The sequence below is a fragment of the Ranitomeya imitator genome, chromosome 4 (genome assembly GCF_032444005.1).
Source record: "Ranitomeya imitator isolate aRanImi1 chromosome 4, aRanImi1.pri, whole genome shotgun sequence".
In the NCBI taxonomy this organism is placed as follows: domain Eukaryota; kingdom Metazoa; phylum Chordata; class Amphibia; order Anura; family Dendrobatidae; genus Ranitomeya; species Ranitomeya imitator.
The window spans coordinates 583,147,937-583,170,146 of record NC_091285.1 but is presented as its reverse complement, the minus strand read 5'-3'; the positions used below and the strand labels follow the sequence as shown (position 1 = coordinate 583,170,146).

The 22,210-nt window shown below is 43.4% G+C and overlaps 1 protein-coding gene across 1 annotated transcript in view; it reads left to right on the top strand.

Annotated features, from left to right (window-relative positions):
* LOC138676817 (stereocilin-like) overlaps positions 1–15,977 on the top strand; it is a 62,101-nt gene extending 46,124 nt beyond the window's left edge. The window contains exons 13-15 of the mRNA XM_069766461.1: positions 2,225–2,322; positions 2,425–2,572; positions 15,252–15,977. Coding sequence (XP_069622562.1) covers positions 2,225–2,322; positions 2,425–2,572; positions 15,252–15,373 — 368 coding nt within the window. The 3' untranslated portion in view covers positions 15,374–15,977. The remainder of the gene's footprint in view (positions 1–2,224; positions 2,323–2,424; positions 2,573–15,251) is intronic.
* The last annotated feature ends 6,233 nt before the right edge of the window (positions 15,978–22,210 follow it).

Genomic DNA, 22,210 nt, shown 5'->3' with positions numbered 1-22,210 from the left:
GCTGAGTGAAAATTGCAAACTCCTATTGTAGTGACAAGTACATTGTAGTCGCCAGTACTTTGTAGTGACCAGTACGTTGTGGTGCCCAGCTCATGCTTCTGGAGACATGCACCCGTAAATTAGGCGGGCTCTCATTGCTACAGAAATACCAAACATGTGGATGCTAAATATGGTTTAGGCACACTGGCGCTCAAAAGGGAGGGCATTTGGATTTCGGAGTGCAGAATTTGCTGGATTTCTTTTGGGGTGAGAGAAGCTTTTTCGCTTATCCAGTGCCATTGTACTAACAGTAACGTGGAAGCCCCTATATTTCCATTAACAGATAACGGACCTGAGTGGGGACTTGCTTTATTTGTAGATTGATTTGAAGCTTTTATTGGGAACATTTTATGTAACGTTTTGGGAGTCAGATTTATCCTGCACGCTACGCTGAATACTTACATCAGGGTTTTCATGTAAATCTCCTAGTGACGTTATTCAGATGAAACCCCTGAGGGATCCATTCATTATAATGAGGCAGCAGAGTTATTCTGGACTCCGTATGGCCTCTGATCAGCGTTTTCCTTCTTTTTAGAAGTGCACAAATCTGTGGCTGACTGCACTTTTATGAACACCTAAAAAGACACTTTTTTTTTTTTCGCAAACACTAGTTTTTGAATCGCTATATTTTCACAGCTATAATCTTTCCATATTTCTGCTGACAGTCATGTGAATGCTTGCTTTTTGCGGGACGAGTTGATGTGTTGGTACAATTTTCGGGCATATGATGTGTTTTTTTTAATGCCGTTCCGCATGTGGCAAAATTGATAAAGCAGCTTTATTCTTTGGGTCAGTACAATTGCAGCAATACCACGTATATATATATTTTTTGTGCTTTTATGCAATAAGCACTTTTTAATTTTTCTGCTGATGGAGCAGTATGGTGGCTTGATTTTTTGCGGGACAATATGACGTTTTCAGTTATATATTTACATTCGTCTTTTTGATCCCGTTTTATTCTACTTTTTGCTTGGCGATATGATGAAAAGCATAATTTTTTGCCTAATTTTTTTATTTGTATTTTTTTAATGATATTCATTAAAGGAGTTAACTGGTGGGACAGTTTTACAAGTTGGATCGTTCCAGAAGTGGCGATACCAAATGTGTACTTTTTTTTTTTTTCATAAAAATATTTATTTATGGGTTCAACATATATGAAGTGTGCTAGAACCTGGTGACACAGATGTTTTCATGAAAACATCGGGTCACCATGGCAACGATCAAGCCCCCGCGATGATGCCGATCAGAGGGTAGAGGGGGCTCCCTCCTTCTGCCTGCCTTCTAAATGCTGTGATCACTATTGATCGCAGCATTTAGAGGATTAAAGTGCCGGGAGCGGTGCGGGCAGACTTTCCAGTACCAGGAAATATTATCTGCTTGCCAGTATTACAATGGGGCAATAACTTAATCTAAAGGAATTATGGTTTCACCATTGATACAGAGGGGTTTTTTACTTGAAGAGCAGTCAGTGTTGGAGTCTTCCTGAAGAAGTTGTCAAGATATATATATTCTTTGAAAGAGTTTAAACGAGGTTTAGGTGTGTTTCATGAAAGTAATGTTACCAATGAAGTTGTAGTTAAATTTCTTTCCCTCAAGTGACAAATGTTGGGAGGATGGATTTCCAAATGTATAAGGCTACTTTCACACTGGCGTTTTTTCAATACGTCGCAATGCGTTGTTTAGGGGAAAAAACGCAACCTGCAAAGTTGTTTGCAGGATGCGTTTTTACCCCATAGATTAACATTAGCGACGCATTGACAGACGTTGCAACCGTCATGCGAAGGTTGCGCCGTGCTGTGGCGGACCGCCGGGAGCAAAAAACGTTACATGTAACGATTTTTGCTGCCGACGGACCGCTTTTTCCGACCGCGCATGCGCGGCCAGAACTCCGCCCCCACCTCCCCACACCTTACAATGGGGCAGCGGATGCGCAGGATAAATGCATCCGCTGCCTCGGTTGTGCCTCCGTTTCACTGCTATCGTCGGAACCTCGTCCCGACGCACTGCGCCGGGCCGAGTCCAACGCTAGTGTGAAAGTAGCCTAAATCAGATAGAAGGTTCCACCCTATGTAACTGCACACTGATGTATGTCATCTATAGGCTTCTATATTAAAATAGCAACACTTGGATTGCAATGCAATAATTGAGTAATTTTTCCAGTCTTTGCTCCAATGTTTCTTTATAGCTGGACTGCAAGATATCGAACTGTCTTCCCTGGTCCTAGAACAGATCCAAGGTCTTACACCTCTTGCAATATCACTCATCTTTCCTAAGAAGTTTGCAGTAAGTAGAATTCATTGATACAGATGCCATGCAACTTAATTTGCCCAATTTTGAAAATAATATGTAACAAAATCGCTCAGTCACTCCTCTTCATTCTTTCAGGTATCGTTCTCTTCACAGCAATTACAACTGTTCTCTTGGTCCCAGGCCAAAGCCGTCACAGAGCAACAGAAGAAACTGCTGGACAATGAGCAGACAAAAGCTCTAACATTGGCTCTCATTGAAGATAGTGGAAATCAGACTTACAGAGGTATTAATGGGGATAGATGTGAACACATTAATGGGTGGAATGTTATGGCTGGCAATCAGGCAACACAGCGTGCAGTAATCAGCGCACATACAGAGATCTGGCAATAACCAAAAACAATAGGACGAGCTCTGAGACGTGGAATCTCTGTAGACTGCAGTACCTGATCTATCCTCACACAACTATAAGCAGCAGTGGATTGCGCCTATCACTACCTATGCAACTCGGCACTGCCTGAGGAGCTGACTAGCCTGAAGATAGAAATACAAGCCTGACTTACCTCAGAGAAATACCCCAAAGGAATAGGCAGCCCCCCACATATAATGACTGTTAGCAAGATGAAAAGACAAACGTAGGAATGAAATAGATTCAGCAAAGTGAGGCCCGATATTCTAGACAGAGCGAGGATAGCAAAGAGAACTATGCAGTCTACAAAAAACCCTAAAACGAAAACCACGCAAAGGGGCAAAAAGACCCACCGTGCCGAACTAACAGCACGGCGGTGCACCCCTTTGCTTCTCAGAGCTTCCAGCAAAAGTTAATAGCAAGCTGGACAGAAAAAACAGAAAACAAACTAGAAGCACTTATCTAGCAGAGCAGCAGGCCCAAGGAAAGATGCAGTAGCTCAGATCCAACACTGGAACATTGACAAGGAGCAAGGAAGACAGACTCAGGTGGAGCTAAATAGCAAGGCAGCCAACGAGCTCACCAAAACACCTGAGGGAGGAAGCCCAGAGACTGCAATACCACTTGTGACCACAGAAGTGAACTCAGCCACAGAATTCACAACAGTGGAATTAGTTATTTGTCGTAATAATAATAATAATAGTAGTAATAATAATAAAAAATCATTTTATCAATAGTACTTCTCCAGATGCCTGGCAATTTGCTTGGGTCTTTAGTAGTGATGAGTGAACATGCTCGGATAAGGTGTTATCAGACCATGCTCGGTTGGTAACACAGTGACTTCGGTGTTTTTGATAACTATGTTCAAGTCCCCACAGCTGCATGTCTCAAGGGTGTTCAACAGCCGCAACACATGCAGGGATTGTCTGTTTATCAGGAAATCCCATTTTGCGGCTGTTGAACAACTGCGGGACATGCAGCTGTGGGGTCTCAGACATAATATCTGAGCACGCTGAAGACACTAAGTTAGTACCTGAGCATGCTCATATAACACCTTCTCTCAGCAAGTTCACTCATCAGTAGTCTCCAGTACTCTCATTGACATGTTCATGATTTCCTGTCATTGGAATCACTAATCTTGAGGTCATCTAGAGTTTCATTCCCTTTTTCAATTTCAGACGTCTCTTGTCTTTCCTACTGATCAGTTTTTCATAACACATACGGATGTAGCAGAGCTCGGACTAACATACAGAGCACACTATGCTAATATTGTAATGTGCCGATACCCTTTGTGTAGGTGATGCCTATTTCCTTTGTATGATGAGCTGCCGCTCTAAATACAGTCATGGCCAAAAGTATTGACACCCCTGCAATTCTGTCAGATAATACTCAGTTTCTTCCTGAAAATGATTGCAAACACAAATTATTTGGTATTATTATCTTCATTTTATTTGTCTTAACTGAAAAAACACAAAAGAGAATGAAGCAAAAAGCAAAAAATTGATAATTTCACACACAACTCCAAAAATGGGCCAGACAAAAGTATTGGCACCCTCAGCCTAATACTTAATAATAATAATAATAATAATAATAATATATAATATATAATAATACTTTAGCACCACTTTTAGCCAAAATAACTGCGACCAACCGCTTCCGGTAACCATCAATGAGTTTCTTACAATGCTCTGCTGGAATTTTATACCATTCTTCTTTGGCAAACTGCTCCAGGTCCCTGATATTTGAAGGGTGCCTTCTCCAAACTGCCATTTTTAGATTTCTCCACAGGTGTTCTATGGGATTCAGGTCTGGACTCATTGCTGGCCACCTTAGAAGGCTCCAGAGCTTTCTCTCAAACCATTTTCTAGTGCTTTTTGAAGTGTGTTTTGGGTCATTGTCCTGCTGGAAGACCCATGACCTCTGAGGGAGACCCAGCTTTCTCACACTGGGCCCTACATTATGCTGCAAAATTTGTTGGTAGTCTTCAGACTTCATAATGGCGTGCACACGGTCAAGCAGTCCAGTGCCAGAGGCAGCAAAGCAAACCCAAAACATCAGGGAACCTCCGCCATGTTTGACTGTAGGGACCGTGTTCTTTTCTTTGAATGCCTCTTTTTTTTTTTTTCTCCTGTAAACTCTATGTTGATGCCTTTGCTCAAAAAGCCCTACTTTTGTCTCATCTGACCAGAGAACATTCTTCCAAAACGTTTTAGACTTTTTCAGGTAAGTTTTGGCAAACTCCAGCCTGGCTTTTTTATGTCTCGGGGTAAGAAGTGGGGTCTTCCTGGGTCTCCTACCATACAGTCCCCTTTTCATTCAGACGCCAACGGATAGTACGTGTTGACACTGTTGTACCCTCGGACTGCAGGGCAGCTTGAACTTGTTTGGATGTTAGTCGAGGTTCTTTATCCAACATCCGCACAATCTTGCGTTGAAATCTCTTGTCAATTTTTCTTTTCCGTCCACATCTAGGGAGGTTAGCCACAGTGCCATGGGCTTTAAACTTCTTGATGACACTGCGCACGGTAGACACAGGAACATTCAGGTCTTTGGAGATTAACTTGTAGCCTTGAGATTGCTCATGCTTCCTCACAATTTGGTTTCTCAAGTCCTCAGACAGTTCATTGGTCTTCTTTCTTTTCTCCATGCTCAATGTGGTACAGACAAGGACACAGGACAGAGGTTGAGTCAACCTTAATCCATGTCAACTGGCTACAAGTGTGATTTAGTTATTGGAAAAAACAGCAAAAACACGGCAGAGGTTCTTACCTGCCTAGGCCTCCAAACAAATGCACTAACAGGATGCAGTGGACCCATGTGGTAAAATAGAAACACAGGTGCAGCATAACCGATGACGCAGCCACTCACCAGCTACCAAACTAATGGAGGGGGTGGCTGCTTGGCACATTGCCGCACATAAAAACTTGTATGTGGCGCTGTTCACACAATGGAGATGCACAGCATCCAGGCAGGCCTAGTAGTGACACCCTTCTATTAGATCAGGCGGGCCTGCCCAGCGCTATCCAAATGCACCCCATGTGCACAGACACCACAGTTTACAAGCAGAAAATGGGCCCAACTGCACCCCAAAAAAATGCAAAAAACACATAAAAAAATATTATGTGAGGTATTGGTTTATATTCTGGCCAAAATACGCAAGCTCATAACCCACGCCAGAATATAAACCAATACATAGTAACATAGTAACATAGTAACATAGTTAGTAAGGCCGAAAAAAGACATTTGTCCATCCAGTTCAGCCTATATTCCATCATAATAAATACCCAGATCTACGTCCTTCTACAGAACCTAATAATTGTATGATACAATATTGTTCTGCTCCAGGAAGACATCCAGGCCTCTCTTGAACCCCTCGACTGAGTTCGCCATCACCACCTCCTCAGGCAAGCAATTCCAGATTCTCACTGCCCTAACAGTAAAGAATCCTCTTCTATGTTGGTGGAAAAACCTTCTCTCCTCCAGACGCAAAGAATGCCCCCTTGTGCCCGTCACCTTCCTTGGTATAAACAGATCCTCAGCGAGATATTTGTATTGTCCCCTTATATACTTATACATGGTTATTAGATCGCCCCTCAGTCGTCTTTTTTCTAGACTAAATAATCCTAATTTCGCTAATCTATCTGGGTATTGTAGTTCTCCCATCCCCTTTATTAATTTTGTTGCCCTCTTTTGTACTCTCTCTAGTTCCATTATATCCTTCCTGAGCACCGGTGCCCAAAACTGGACACAGTACTCCATGTGCGGTCTAACTAGGGATTTGTACAGAGGCAGTATAATGCTCTCATCATGTGTATCCAGACCTCTTTTAATGCACCCCATGATCCTGTTTGCCTTGGCAGCTGCTGCCTGGCACTGGCTGCTCCAGGTAAGTTTATCATTAACTAGGATCCCCAAGTCCTTCTCCCTGTCAGATTTACCCAGTGGTTTCCCGTTCAGTGTGTAATGGTGATATTGATTCCCTCTTCCCATGTGTATAACCTTACATTTATCATTGTTAAACCTCATCTGCCACCTTTCAGCCCAAGTTTCCAACTTATCCAGATCCATCTGTAGCAGAATACTATCTTCTCTTGTATTAACTGCTTTACATAGTTTTGTATCATCTGCAAATATCGATATTTTACTGTGTAAACCTTCTACCAGATCATTAATGAATATGTTGAAGAGAACAGGTCCCAATACTGACCCCTGCGGTACCCCACTGGTCACAGCGACCCAGTTAGAGACTATACCATTTATAACCACCCTCTGCTTTCTATCACTAAGCCAGTTACTAACCCATTTACACACATTTTCCCCCAGACCAAGCATTCTCATTTTGTGTACCAACCTCTTGTGCGGCACGGTATCAAACGCTTTGGAAAAATCGAGATATACCACGTCCAATGACTCACCGTGGTCCAGTCTATAGCTTACCTCTTCATAAAAACTGATTAGATTGGTTTGACAGGAGCGATTTCTCATAAACCCATGCTGATATGGAGTTAAACAGTTATTCTCATTGAGATAATCCAGAATAACATCCCTCAGAAACCCTTCAAATATTTTACCAACAATAGAGGTTAGACTTACTGGCCTATAATTTCCAGGTTCACTTTTAGAGCCCTTTTTGAATATTGGCACCACATTTGCTATGCGCCAGTCCTGCGGAACAGACCCTGTCGCTATAGAGTCACTAAAAATAAGAAATAATGGTTTATCTATTACATTACTTAGTTCTCTTAGTACTCGTGGGTGTATGCCATCCGGACCCGGAGATTTATCTATTTTAATCTTATTTAGCCGGTTTCGCACCTCTTCTTGGGTTAGATTGGTGACCCTTAATATAGGGTTTTCATTGTTTCTTGGGATTTCACCTAGCATTTCATTTTCCACCGTGAATACCGTGGAGAAGAAGGTGTTTAATATGTTAGCTTTTTCCTCGTCATCTACAACCATTCTTTCCTCACTATTTTTTAAGGGGCCTACATTTTCAGTTTTTATTCTTTTACTATTGATATAGTTGAAGAACAGTTTGGGATTAGTTTTACTCTCCTTAGCAATGTGCTTCTCTGTTTCCTTTTTGGCAGCTTTAATTAGTTTTTTAGATAAAGTATTTTTCTCCCTATAGTTTTTTAGAGCTTCAATGGTGCCATCCTGCTTTAGTAGTGCAAATGCTTTCTTTTTACTGTTAATTGCCTGTCTTACTTCTTTGTTTAGCCACATTGGGTTTTTCCTATTTCTAGTCCTTTTATTCCCACAAGGGAATTCCTTCCAGTAGACGGGCATGGCACCAGGAGATGGAACAGGATCCTTGATGCAAACAACTGGCTAAGACGATGGTGCAGACAACAAGGATTCGGATTCCTGGACCACGGTGTGAATTACTTGTACGATGGACTCCTCGCCAGAGACGGACTACACCTCAACAAACCTGGGAAACACACATTCGCCAGAAGACTCGCTACACTCATCAGGAGGGCGTTAAACTAGAAGAAGAGGGGACGGGAAGAAAAACATTAGACTCGAACAAAGACGACCCAGGAAAACATATTCAGAAGGGAGGTAAGAACATTTCTAAAACAATCCACAGTGAGGAGATTGGAACAAAACAAAATCCTCTAAACTGCATGCTCGCAAACGCCAGAAGCCTGACAAACAAGATGGAAGAACTAGAAGCAGAAATATCTACAGGTAACTTTGACATAGTGGGAATAACCGAGACATGGTTAGATGAAAGCTATGACTGGGCAGTTAACTTACAGGGTTACAGTCTGTTTAGAAAGGATCGTAAAAATCGGAGAGGAGGAGGGGTTTGTCTCTATGTAAAGTCTTGTCTAAAGTCCACTTTAAGGGAGGATATTAGCGAAGGGAATGAGGATGTCGAGTCCATATGGGTCGAAATGCATGGAGGGAAAAATGGTAACAAAATTCTCATTGGGGTCTGTTACAAACCCCCAAATATAACAGAAACCATGGAAAGTCTACTTCTAAAGCAGATAGATGAAGCTGCAACCCATAATGAGGTCCTGGTTATGGGGGACTTTAACTACCCGGATATTAACTGGGAAACAGAAACCTGTGAAACCCATAAAGGCAACAGGTTTCTGCTAATAACCAAGAAAAATTATCTTTCACAATTGGTGCAGAATCCAACCAGAGGAGCAGCACTTTTAGACCTAATACTATCTAATAGACCTGACAGAATAACAAATCTGCAGGTGGTTGGGCATTTAGGAAATAGCGACCACAATATTGTGCAGTTTCACCTGTCTTTCACTAGGGGGACTTGTCAGGGAGTCACAAAAACATTGAACTTTAGGAAGGCAAAGTTTGAACAGCTTAGAGATGCCCTTAATCTGGTAGACTGGGACAATATCCTCAGAAATGAGAATACAGATAATAAATGGGAAATGTTTAAGAACATCCTAAATAGGCAGTGTAAGCGGTTTATACCTTGTGGGAATAAAAGGACTAGAAATAGGAAAAACCCAATGTGGCTAAACAAAGAAGTAAGACAGGCAATTAACAGTAAAAAGAAAGCATTTGCACTACTAAAGCAGGATGGCACCATTGAAGCTCTAAAAAACTATAGGGAGAAAAATACTTTATCTAAAAAACTAATTAAAGCTGCCAAAAAGGAAACAGAGAAGCACATTGCTATGGAGAGTAAAACTAATCCCAAACTGTTCTTCAACTATATCAATAGTAAAAGAATAAAAACTGAAAATGTAGGCCCCTTAAAAAATAGTGAGGAAAGAATGGTTGTAGATGACGAGGAAAAAGCTAACATATTAAACACCTTCTTCTCCACGGTATTCACGGTGGAAAATGAAATGCTAGGTGAAATCCCAAGAAACAATGAAAACCCTATATTAAGGGTCACCAATCTAACCCAAGAAGAGGTGCGAAACCGGCTAAATAAGATTAAAATAGATAAATCTCCGGGTCCGGATGGCATACACCCACGAGTACTAAGAGAACTAAGTAATGTAATAGATAAACCATTATTTCTTATTTTTAGTGACTCTATAGCGACAGGGTCTGTTCCGCAGGACTGGCGCATAGCAAATGTGGTGCCAATATTCAAAAAGGGCTCTAAAAGTGAACCTGGAAATTATAGGCCAGTAAGTCTAACCTCTATTGTTGGTAAAATATTTGAAGGGTTTCTGAGGGATGTTATTCTGGATTATCTCAATGAGAATAACTGTTTAACTCCATATCAGCATGGGTTTATGAGAAATCGCTCCTGTCAAACCAATCTAATCAGTTTTTATGAAGAGGTAAGCTATAGACTGGACCACGGTGAGTCATTGGACGTGGTATATCTCGATTTTTCCAAAGCGTTTGATACCGTGCCGCACAAGAGGTTGGTACACAAAATGAGAATGCTTGGTCTGGGGGAAAATGTGTGTAAATGGGTTAGTAACTGGCTTAGTGATAGAAAGCAGAGGGTGGTTATAAATGGTATAGTCTCTAACTGGGTCGCTGTGACCAGTGGGGTACCGCAGGGGTCAGTATTGGGACCTGTTCTCTTCAACATATTCATTAATGATCTGGTAGAAGGTTTACACAGTAAAATATCGATATTTGCAGATGATACAAAACTATGTAAAGCAGTTAATACAAGAGAAGATAGTATTCTGCTACAGATGGATCTGGATAAGTTGGAAACTTGGGCTGAAAGGTGGCAGATGAGGTTTAACAATGATAAATGTAAGGTTATACACATGGGAAGAGGGAATCAATATCACCATTACACACTGAACGGGAAACCACTGGGTAAATCTGACAGGGAGAAGGACTTGGGGATCCTAGTTAATGATAAACTTACCTGGAGCAGCCAGTGCCAGGCAGCAGCTGCCAAGGCAAACAGGATCATGGGGTGCATTAAAAGAGGTCTGGATACACATGATGAGAGCATTATACTGCCTCTGTACAAATCCCTAGTTAGACCGCACATGGAGTACTGTGTCCAGTTTTGGGCACCGGTGCTCAGGAAGGATATAATGGAACTAGAGAGAGTACAAAGGAGGGCAACAAAATTAATAAAGGGGATGGGAGAACTACAATACCCAGATAGATTAGCGAAATTAGGATTATTTAGTCTAGAAAAAAGACGACTGAGGGGCGATCTAATAACCATGTATAAGTATATAAGGGGACAATACAAATATCTCGCTGAGGATCTGTTTATACCAAGGAAGGTGACGGGCACAAGGGGGCATTCTTTGCGTCTGGAGGAGAGAAGGTTTTTCCACCAACATAGAAGAGGATTCTTTACTGTTAGGGCAGTGAGAATCTGGAATTGCTTGCCTGAGGAGGTGGTGATGGCGAACTCAGTCGAGGGGTTCAAGAGAGGCCTGGATGTCTTCCTGGAGCAGAACAATATTGTATCATACAATTATTAGGTTCTGTAGAAGGACGTAGATCTGGGTATTTATTATGATGGAATATAGGCTGAACTGGATGGACAAATGTCTTTTTTCGGCCTTACTAACTATGTTACTATGTTACTATGTTAAGGTATAAACCGCTTACACTGCCTATTTAGGATGTTCTTAAACATTTCCCATTTATTATCTGTACATCACATAATATTTTTTTATGTGTATTTTGCATTTTTTTGGGGTGCAGTTGGGCCCATTTTCTGCTTGTAAACTGTGGTGTCTGTGCACATGGGGTGCATTTGGATACCGCTGGGCAGGCCCGCCTGATCTAATAGAAGGGTGTCACTACTAGGCCTGCCTGGATGCTGTGCATCTCCATTGTGTGAACAGCACCACATACAAGTTTTTATGTGCGGCAATGTGCCAAGCAGCCACCCCCTCCATTAGTTTGGTAGCTGGTGAGTGGCTGCGTCATCGGTTATTGTTCTGTCCTCACTAGCTGAGGCAGGCTCATACGTAGCTATACAGTCAGCTAAACCACTATACCGGGGTCCAATAAGGAGACTGTGGTTGAGTCTGTGCTTTATTAAACGTAGTGGTATATTGATGCGGTGAAACTGTGAACAATGATATACATAGAATCAGTGCATGGCATAGAACAGATACATAATACACATGATATACATTATGCATAACATTTAGAAAGCTAGTGACTAAACTGGGAGTACAACTGGTTAAACTAAGCTAATATAGAGCAGGACTATCTATATGAAGCATAAAGACATACCGGCAATGCAATCGCAAGGGGGATGAAGTGAAGCGTCTTTCCTTGAAGGCAAACTGAAGAAAGTGAAAGGAAAAATGGAGGGAAATGGAGGCTGAGCTACCATAATGCATTGCAAAGGAGGAGGAGAATCAGACATGGATAATACAAAAACAAGATTGAACTGCCAACATAACTCGGACCATTAGAGGGAGCCAAAGCATCACAGATGAATAAAGGCAGGAATATATCAATACTGTATACTGAGGAAACTGCAATTATGCAAGCAAATAATCAGGGTAACAATATTAGATGGCGGAGACAGAACAGTTATGCTGCACCTGTGTTTCTATTTTACCACATGGGTCCACTGCATCCTATTAGTGCATTTGTTTGGAGGCCTAGGCAGGTAAGAACCTCTGCCGTGTTTTTGCTGTTTTTTCTAATTTTTGGAGGATCTCTGAATCCTCTTTTTGTGCTTTTGCTGTTTAGTGATTTAGTTATTGCCAACACCCAGGGCTGCCACTAGAAATTTTGGGGCCCCATACTGGCAAAATTTTCGGGGCCCCCTTGAAACTCCGCCCAGGCTCCACCCCAACCCGCCTCCAGGCTCCACCCCACGAACTGTTCACAGTCCCACCGCTCTCTCTTGGAAAATCTCCACTTCTCACCTATCACACATTAACAGCTCCCAAACCAGATCACACATATAGCCGGCAGCTTTTGTTTTGGCCAAAAGATTTTTTAAGCCGCCACCATAACACGGTAGACACTTTTGGCCGGGCCCTACTCTACTGTAACCTACTAAATATTTGTTAAAATATGCAATACAATTTAGGTATATTTTTATTTATTTTTCAATTTTTAAAATGACCTATAATACTACATACAAGGAACAAATACCACAGCACTATGACCAGATGACATATTACCACCACAGTGATCAAATAATATAAAATACAAGGAACAAATACCGCTACACCATGACCAGACCGCATACTACAATACTGATCAGTAATAAAAAAAAAACAAAAAAAACCCACAATACTATCACCAGCAGTGCCATTATGCACAGGAGATCTGTAATTGGTAAGCAATGTCTGTGTACAGGTAATACAGTGATCACCGGTGACATTTTACACAGGAGCTCTGTATATAATGTATAGGTAATACAGTGATCACTGGTGACATTGTACACAGGACCTCTGTATATAGTATACAGTGTATAGTGTCAGTGTATAGGTAACACTGACTCACCAGTGACGTCTCTAGGTGAAGTCCTTCATCTTTCATCCAGCACAGACCGCCATCACTTCATCCAGCCAGGACTCGTCTCTGCAGGAAATAAAACAGTTATCTCGAGTTCCGCTTGTAGAACACATTACTTAATTTTCCCAACTTCTACATTACACCACATGAAGAAGGCAACATAGTATCACTCTACACAGTAACAGGACCGCCCCCCCATTTAAAACAGTATACTCAAAAAATAAAATAAATACATCACTGCAATAATAATATCCCTTAATTAGCCCCTATGGTAATAATATTCCCCATCCAAGCCCCTGTGTGTCTCATTCCAAGCTCCAGCCATATGTTCTCCCATCCTGCCCTCATGAGTATCCATTCTGCCCCATATGATCTCCCCATCCTGCCCCATCTGTCTCCATCGTATCCATCCTGCCCCATCTGTCTCCATTCTGCCCCATCTGTGTCCAGCACTCTGCCCCATCTGTGTCCAGCACTCTGCCCCATCTGTGTCCAGCACTCTGCCCCATCTGTGTCCAATCCTGCCCCATCTGTGTCCAGCACTCTGCCCCATCTGTGTCCAGCACTCTGCCCCATCTGTGTCCAGCACTCTGCCCCATCTGTGTCCAGCACTCTGCCCCATCTCTGTCCAGCACTCTGCCCCATCTCTGTCCAGCACTCTGCCCCATCTCTGTCCAGCACTCTGCCCCATCTCTCTCCAGCACTCTGCCCCATCTCTGTCCAGCACTCTGCCCCATCTCTGTCCAGCACTCTGCCCCATCTCTGTCCAGCTTTCTGCCCCCCCTGTATCCAGCTTTACTGCCCCCCCCTGTATCCAGCTTTACTGCCCCCCCCTGTGTCCAGCTTTACTGCCCCCCCTGTGTCCAGCATTACTGCCCCCCCTGTGTCCAGCTTTACTGCCCCCTCTGTGTCCAGCTTTCTGCCCCCCCCCGTGTCCAGCTTTCTGCCCCCCCCCTGTGTCCAGCTTTACTGCCCTGCCCCCCCCCCCCCCGCCCGCATCGCCGCTCTCAATAAAAAAAAAAAAAGTTCTGCCTACCTGCCGCCTTCCTGCTCTCTCCACGCAGCTGCAGCTTGCACTCGCCGGCGACTGACAATGACGTCAGAAGCCGGCGACCTGCACGCTGCGGCTGGCGGCTGTTAACTATTGACGTGCGGGTGCGGGCCCGCACATCAATAGCGTACAGCTGCAGCGCCGGCCGCCGCTAAGGGCCCGGTACCGCCTGCGGCTGCCGGTGGGGGCCCGGTGAGCAGGTAAGAGGGGGCCCGATGCGGGCCCCCTCTGCTCACCGGGCCCCATACGCCAGTCACGGCTGTAATGCCCTGATGGCGGCCCTGCCAACACCTGTTAGGTGCCACAGGTAGGTTACAGGTGCTGTTCATTACACAAATTAGAGAAGCATCACATGATTTTTCGAACAGTGCCAAAGCTTTTGTCCACCACCTTTTTTATGTTTGGTGTGGAATTATATCCAATTTGGCTTTAGGACAATACTTTTTGTGTTTTTTCATTTAAGACAAATTAAATGAAGATAATAATACCAAATAATTTGTGTTTGCAATCATTTTCAGGAAGAAAATTAGTATTATCTGACAGAATTACAGGGGTGTCAATACTTTTGGCCATGACTGTAAATACTGTAGCCCCCGAGGTGTCGTTTTTTTTTTTTTTTTTAAACCATTTATTAGTATCTCTCTGCCACTTGCCACACTTCTATGCCATAGAAGTCCCATACAGATTGAATGAATCGTCTGGATAAAATGTGATGGTGATATTCTCTGCTAAAAGCATTGCTTGTGAAGGAGAACACCTCCATAACATGGTCCGGTACGGAGACATAAAGTGGCACCACGACTTTTTATTATGCAACTGTACAGGCTTCACGTGCCACCTTACAGGGTAAAGGCACACGGAAATACTCAGCTGCAAGCTTTAGTTTGGTCCTTGTACCTGATACAAAAGAGCAGACATGATTTTGTAAAGGATCTACATGTTTGTAGAAAAATTTTCTGAAAGTTCTTCACCACCTGCAAACTCTTTTCTTATTCTTCTTCCTTGTATTTCTCTCCTTTATTTCCCAGTTCCGATGTATAGTGTCACATTTCCATGCATCTTTCATGCTTTTTCTCTTTTCAGCAGGGAAATCACAGGCGGGTCACTGCTCATACTGCGCTCCACTCCATCTCAGCGCTCTCCTTCCAGTTCTTCACGTGTTCTACATTGTGACACCTACTGTTGTCTGCACACACGTACAATGACATACACTGTGTGCGCCTCCAATTCAAGGATCGGTCTCCTATTATATGACATGAAGAAGCCACAGACCAAAAATGACCACAGGAATTATCATTAGTATTTTTTTTTTTTTAATAAAATAAGCCAAAATGAGTAATAAACTCCATCAGAAAATGTTACTTTGAAGCTTTGGATTGTCCACTACTATAGCCTGTGGGTCATATGTTATGTCACGGCTTGAACTCACCGGAGAGTCTTCTGGTTGGGGCCATTTTACCTCTTAATTACTACTGGTATTGATATGTCAAACTTATATCTCAAATTGTTTTATTAATTTCAGCTTTTAGGCTCAGAAGTAACATTTGCAACGCAGCCAACATTCTTCCTGCCATCACGTGCTAGAATTCTGTTATTTGCCATAGGTGCCGGACATCTATACATGGAAGAGAAAAAAAATGGAGCATCGAATACAAATTCAGAATATAGTCTTGAATGGGGAACTGTACCTGAACTGCAATCTTCTAGTGGACTTTGTATAGTAATTCCTCTGCGTTTTATCCTCTGCTTGCTGTAACTGGATTCGAACATGTTAACTTACTACTAAAGGTTTGCCTCGGTTATTTGCAATCTATGAAATTCTGTGAGCTCATCACATCAACAGTACAAATCTCCCTTGGGATGGATTCCCACACTATAGGTGTAGGGGGGAATGCCAGATGCTGGGAAGGGAAGAAGAAAAAATGCCGCAGTGCAGGATGTACTGATGATTAGCTGCATGGAGGAGGCGTGGGGTGCAGGCTGCACTGCAGGAGGTTCTGGGGGTGATGAGGGAGCGGCTGGCCTGGGATGTGGGGTGCAGGCTGCACTGCAGGAGGTTCTGGGGGTGATGAGGGAGCGGCTGGCCTGGGATGTGGGGTGCAGGCTGCACTGCAGGAGGTTCTGGGGGTGATGAGGGAGCGGCTGGCCTGGGATGTGGGGTGCAGGCTGCACTGCAGGAGGAGCTGGTGGTGATGAGTGGATGGGGTGCAGGCTGCATTGCAGGAGGTTCTGGTGGTGATGAGTTGATGGGGAATGGGGTGCAGGCTGCACTACAGAAGGTTCTGGTGGTGATGAGTGGATGGGGAATGGGGTGCAGGCTGCACTACAGAAGGTTCTGGTGGTGATGAGTGGATGGGGAATGGGGTGCAGGCTGCACTACAGAAGGTTCTGATGGTGATGAGTGGATGGGGAATGGGGTGCAGGCTGCACTACAGAAGGTTCTGGTGGTGATGAGTGGATGGGGAATGGGGTGCAGGCTGCACTGCAGGAGGTTCTGGTGGTGATGAGAAGGAGGGGATGGGGGCGAGAATGGTTGTTAGGTGCTAAAAGACATGTCTGTATATTTTTTTGCACACACAATTATGTGCTAAATTTTCAGATCTTCATCACATAATTTAAATCACTAGTGCGATTAAAAAAAATTATAAGTTAAAAAGAAACTTAAAATCAATAAAAACTAAAGCAAAATAAAAGTGAAACATCTACTTAATTTTTTAAAGACAATATTTTTGTAAAATAATTGTCAGTAAACTTAAAATAAACATATTTGTTATATTTAATACAACCTCAATTACAAAACTGTGACATTATGTAAACTGTTAAGAAAACAAGAATGCCCTGAAATGGAAAAATTCTTATTTTATTCACAAGTTAACATAAAACACAGATCACAATTTGAATATTTGATAATTTCCCATTTCATTTGAAAAAAAATAGTGCATCTCCTCTTTTTACAATAATCAGTAAAAGTTGTGGAAGTGAGGAAACCAGTTGCTGGAGATTTGGGAGAGGAATGTTGTCCCAGTCTTGTCTGATGTAGGATTCTAGCTGCTCAGCAGTATTGGGTCTTCTTTGCCTCATTTTTTGTTTCATAATGCACAAAATATTTTCTATCTGTATAAGGTCTGGTCTGCAGGCGGCTAGTTCATCATCAAAACTCTTCATCTGTGAAGCCGTGCTGTTGTGACAGGTGCAGTATGTGGTTTAGCATTTTCTTGCTGAAATATGCAAGGCCTTCTCTGAAATTGACATTGTCAGGATGTGAACATATGTTGTTCTAACACAGGGCCAGGAAACCTTCAGCCCATGGCCCGCAATGTCCTATCCTCCGGCACCTGGGCAAATTCCCGGGGATCACAGCGCTCGGACTGGGGGCCAGCAAAACACCAGTCACTGTCCCAGTGATTGCTCATGAAATTACAAGCACACGCACACAGCGTACACTACTGAATGCTGAAACATGCAATAATTGATTACGTCCTAGATGGTTACTTACCTGACCACTCACGTGACCGCGATATCATCGAAGGTCCTTCACTCACTGCATTCTTAGGAACGGAGGCAGACTATAGCAGCGCTGAGAGCCAGGGTCCGTCGGAGGGGTGAGTATATCCATATTTTTTATTTTTATTCTTTATTTTTTACATGAATATGGATCCCAGGGCCTGAAGGAGAGTCTCCTCTTCTCCAGACCCTGGGAACCACACGCCGTATAAGATGACTGGGCGTATAAGATGACCCCCACCTTATACGGCGGGTATAGCCCAAATTCCATATTTTATATGGAAAAGTTGGGGGTCGTCTTATACGCCCAGTCGTCCTATACACCAGAAAATATGGTACTATGTGGGCAGAGTCAGATCACTCTGCACTCCAGTCCCACCCGCAATGACAGCAGGGGAAACCCCAGTATCTCCTCTGATGTACAGTGGGGCAAAAAAGTATTTAGTCAGTCAGCAATAGTGCAAGTTCCACCACTTAAAAAGATGAGAGGCGTCTGTAATTTACATTATAGGTAGACCTCAACTATGGGAGACAAACTGAGAAAAAAAAAATCCAGAAAATCACATTGTCTGTTTTTTTAACATTTTATTTGCATATTATGGTGGAAAATAAGTATTTGGTCAGAAACAAACAATCAAGATTTCTGGCTCTCACAGACCTGTAACTTCTTCTTTAAGAGTCTCCTCTTTCCTCCACTCATTACCTGTAGTAATGGCACCTGTTTAAACTTGTTATCAGTATAAAAAGACACCTGTGCACACCCTCAAACAGTCTGACTCCAAACTCCACTATGGTGAAGACCAAAGAGCTGTCAAAGGACACCAGAAACAAAATTGTAGCCCTGCACCAGGCTGGGAAGACTGAATCTGCAATAGCCAACCAGCTTGGAGTGAAGAAATCAACAGTGGGAGCAATAATTAGAAAATGGAAGACATACAAGACCACTGATAATCTCCCTCGATCTGGGGCTCCACGCAAAATCCCACCCCGTGGGGTCAGAATGATCACAAGAACGGTGAGCAAAAATCCCAGAACCACGCGGGGGGACCTAGTGAATGAACTGCAGAGAGCTGGGACCAATGTAACAAGGCCTACCATAAGTAACACACTACGCCACCATGGACTCAGATCCTGCAGTGCCAGACGTGTCCCACTGCTTAAGCCAGTACATGTCCAGGCCCGTCTGAAGTTTGCTAGAGAGCATTTGGATGATCCAGAGGAGTTTTGGGAGAATGTCCTATGGTCTGATGAAATCAAACTGGAACTGTTTGGTAGAAACACAACTTGTCGTGTTTGGAGGAAAAAGAATACTGAGTTGCATCCATCAAACACCATACCTACTGTAAAGCATGGTGGTGGAAACATCATGCTTTGGGGCTGTTTCTCTGCAAAGGGGCCAGGACGACTGATCCGGGTACATGAAAGAATGAATGGGGCCATGTATCGTGAGATTTTGAGTGCAAACCTCCTTCCATCAGCAAGGGCATTGTAGATGAAACGTGGCTGGGTCTTTCAACATGACAATGATCCAAAGCACACCGCCAGGGCAACGAAGGAGTGGCTCCGTAAGAAGCATTTCAAGGTCCTGGAGTGGCCTAGCCAGTCTCCAGATCTCAACCCTATAGAAAACCTTTGGAGGGAGTTGAAAGTCCGTGTTGCCAAGCGAAAAGCCAAAAACATCACTGCTCTAGAGGAGATCTGCATGGAGGAATGGGCCAACATACCAACAACAGTGTGTGGCAACCTTGTGAAGACTTACAGAAAACGTTTGACCTCTGTCATTGCCAACAAAGGATATATTACAAAGTATTGAGATGAAATTTTGTTTCTGACCAAATACTTATTTTCCACCATAATTTGCAAATAAAATGATAAAAAAACAGACAATGTAATTTTCTGGATTTTTTTTTTCTCAGTTTGTCTCCCATAGTTGAGGTCTACCTATGATGTAAATTACAGACGCCTCTCATCTTTTTAAGTGGTGGAACTTGCACTATTGCTGACTGACTAAATACTTTTTTGCCCCACTGTATATGCCCCAGAGGCTCCTGTGATATATATGCACCTAGCGTCTTTTGTGATGTATATGCCTCCGGGGGCTCATGTGATGTATATGCCCCAGCTCCTACTGTGATATATATGCCACAGACCCTCCTGTGATGTATATGCTCCAGAGTCTCATGTGATGTATATGCCCTAGACGTCACCTGTGATGCAAATGCTCCCAGCATTTTCTGTAATGCATATGCCCAAGACCTTCCTGTGATGTGTGTGCCCCAGCATCTCATGTGATGTATATGCTCCAGCCCCTCCTCTGATGTATTTTCTCCAGCATCTCATGTGATGCATATGCCCTAGAATCTCCTGTGACCCACCATCTCCTGTGATGCATATGCCCAAGCTGATCCTGCTAAGTATATGCCACAGCGTCTCATGTGATGTATATGTCCCAGCGTCTCATGTGATGTATATGCTTTATAGTGCAATATAAATGTACTGTAGTATATAAAACAAGTGAAAAACCTATCACAGGTTTAAGGCCCATATGGGGAATAAAAAAAAGCAAAAAGGAAAAAAAGTGTATAAAAATATTGAAAAAAAAAAAAAGTATATCCCCCCAATCTTCTTAATTAAAAATAAAGACATTATATATACACATCTTATATGTCCAGAAATATATTACTTTAGACACTATATGCTCAACAAGGGTTACTTAGGGAGTGATTTATTGCATAAATGACAATTTGCTATTCATCTTTCTTAAAAAAACTCCTTTATTGGCTAAGTAAAAGTGAGAGCTGGAGCTAGGGGGTCATTTCTGAGGACAGGTGGACTTTGGTTCTGGAAGGATTACTCAGACTCTCACTGAGTGAACCTGGTAGAATCTCACAATTATATGTCATACATAGAGTATATACTGTAAATCACCAGTGGTATTGTAAAAGATGGGCATCAGACCAAATTCCAATTGCCTGCGCTGCTTCGGGGAAGAAGCAAGGATATTTCACATATTATGGCCCTCACAATTACATCCACTATGGACTGTGGTCCTTAACCCCATAGAGCTGGCATATAAATGTACAGTTCAAAAAGGCTCCATGATGTGTATTCTGGGATACTTTGACGAGTTGAGAGTGAATGAGTGGGTAAAATTTCCATTACACGCCTGCTATTTGCCACTAGGAAAAAAATTGCTTAAAACTGGATTTCAGAAAAACCTACATCCCGCAGGGAAAAAATATTGTAACAGAGGCCAAGGATGTAGTCATGACTGAGGGTGGCAGTACGTGCGCACCCTGGCTCTCCATCACATAAATACATTGTCCCTTCTGTTGTGTATTGGTTGGCTCACTTCCACGTCAGAGTCCTCTCCAGTGTCTGTTGGGGGTTTCTTTTCTCAAATATCATGCAAAGACATGCAGAAGCCAAAATCAATTTTAAAAGAACAACTTTACTCATTTATTTTCTCAGCTTATCCAGATCAATCACATCCTTCACACATCTTAACCTTTCCTTTCCCTGTGCCCAGGGCCGTATTTAGAGATTTTGCTGCCCTAGGCACTTTTCGTGCTGCCTCCCCCATTGGTGACTATGACTAAAGGTACCGTCACACCAACGATCAGGCCCCTGTTGGGAGATCGTTGGTCGCTGGAGAAAGTCCAGCACTTTATTTTGTCGCTGGATCTCCCTGCAGACATCGCTGAATCGGCGTGTGTGACGCCGATCCAGCGATGTCTTCACTGGTAACCAGGGTAAATATCAGGTTACTAAGTGCAGGGCCGCGCTTAGTAACCCAATGTTTACCCTGGTTACCAGCGTAAACGTAAAAAAAAAAAACAAACACTACATACTTACCTTCCATGTCTGTCCACCGGCGCTGTGCTTCTCTGCACTGGCTGTGAGCGCCGGCCAGCCGGAAAGCACAGCGGTGACGTCACCGCTCTGCTTTCCGGCTGACCGGCGCTGACAGTGCAGAGGAAAGCAGAGCGCCGGAGGACAGACACGGAAGGTAAGCATGTAGTGTTTTTTTTTTTTTACGTTTATGCTGGTAACCAGGGTAAACAGCGGGTTACTAAGCGCGGCCCTGCGCTTAGTAACCCAATGTTTACCCTGGTTACCAGGGGACTTCGGGATCGTTGGTCGCTGGAGAGCTGTCTGTGTGACAGCTCTCCAGCGACCAAACAGCGATGCTGCAGCGATCGACATTGTTGTCAGTTTCGCTGCAGCGTCGCTTAGTGTGACGGTACCCTAAAGCAGACACTGTCAGCAGTGACTTGGGCTACTTTCACATCAGCGATTTTTACCATTTGCGGCAGATCGGGCAGTTTTTCTGCATCTGCCATGTAACGCATCACTTAGGCTACGTTCACATTGGCGTTCCGCCAATGTGCGTCGCTGTTGCGCCGGCGACGCAGCGGCGACGCGCCCCTATGTTTAACATAGGGGACGCGTGCGTTTTTTGGGTGGTGTTTTTCGACACGTGCGTCGTTTCCAACGCTAGCGTCGGACGCAAGAAAATGCAACAAGTTGCATTTTCT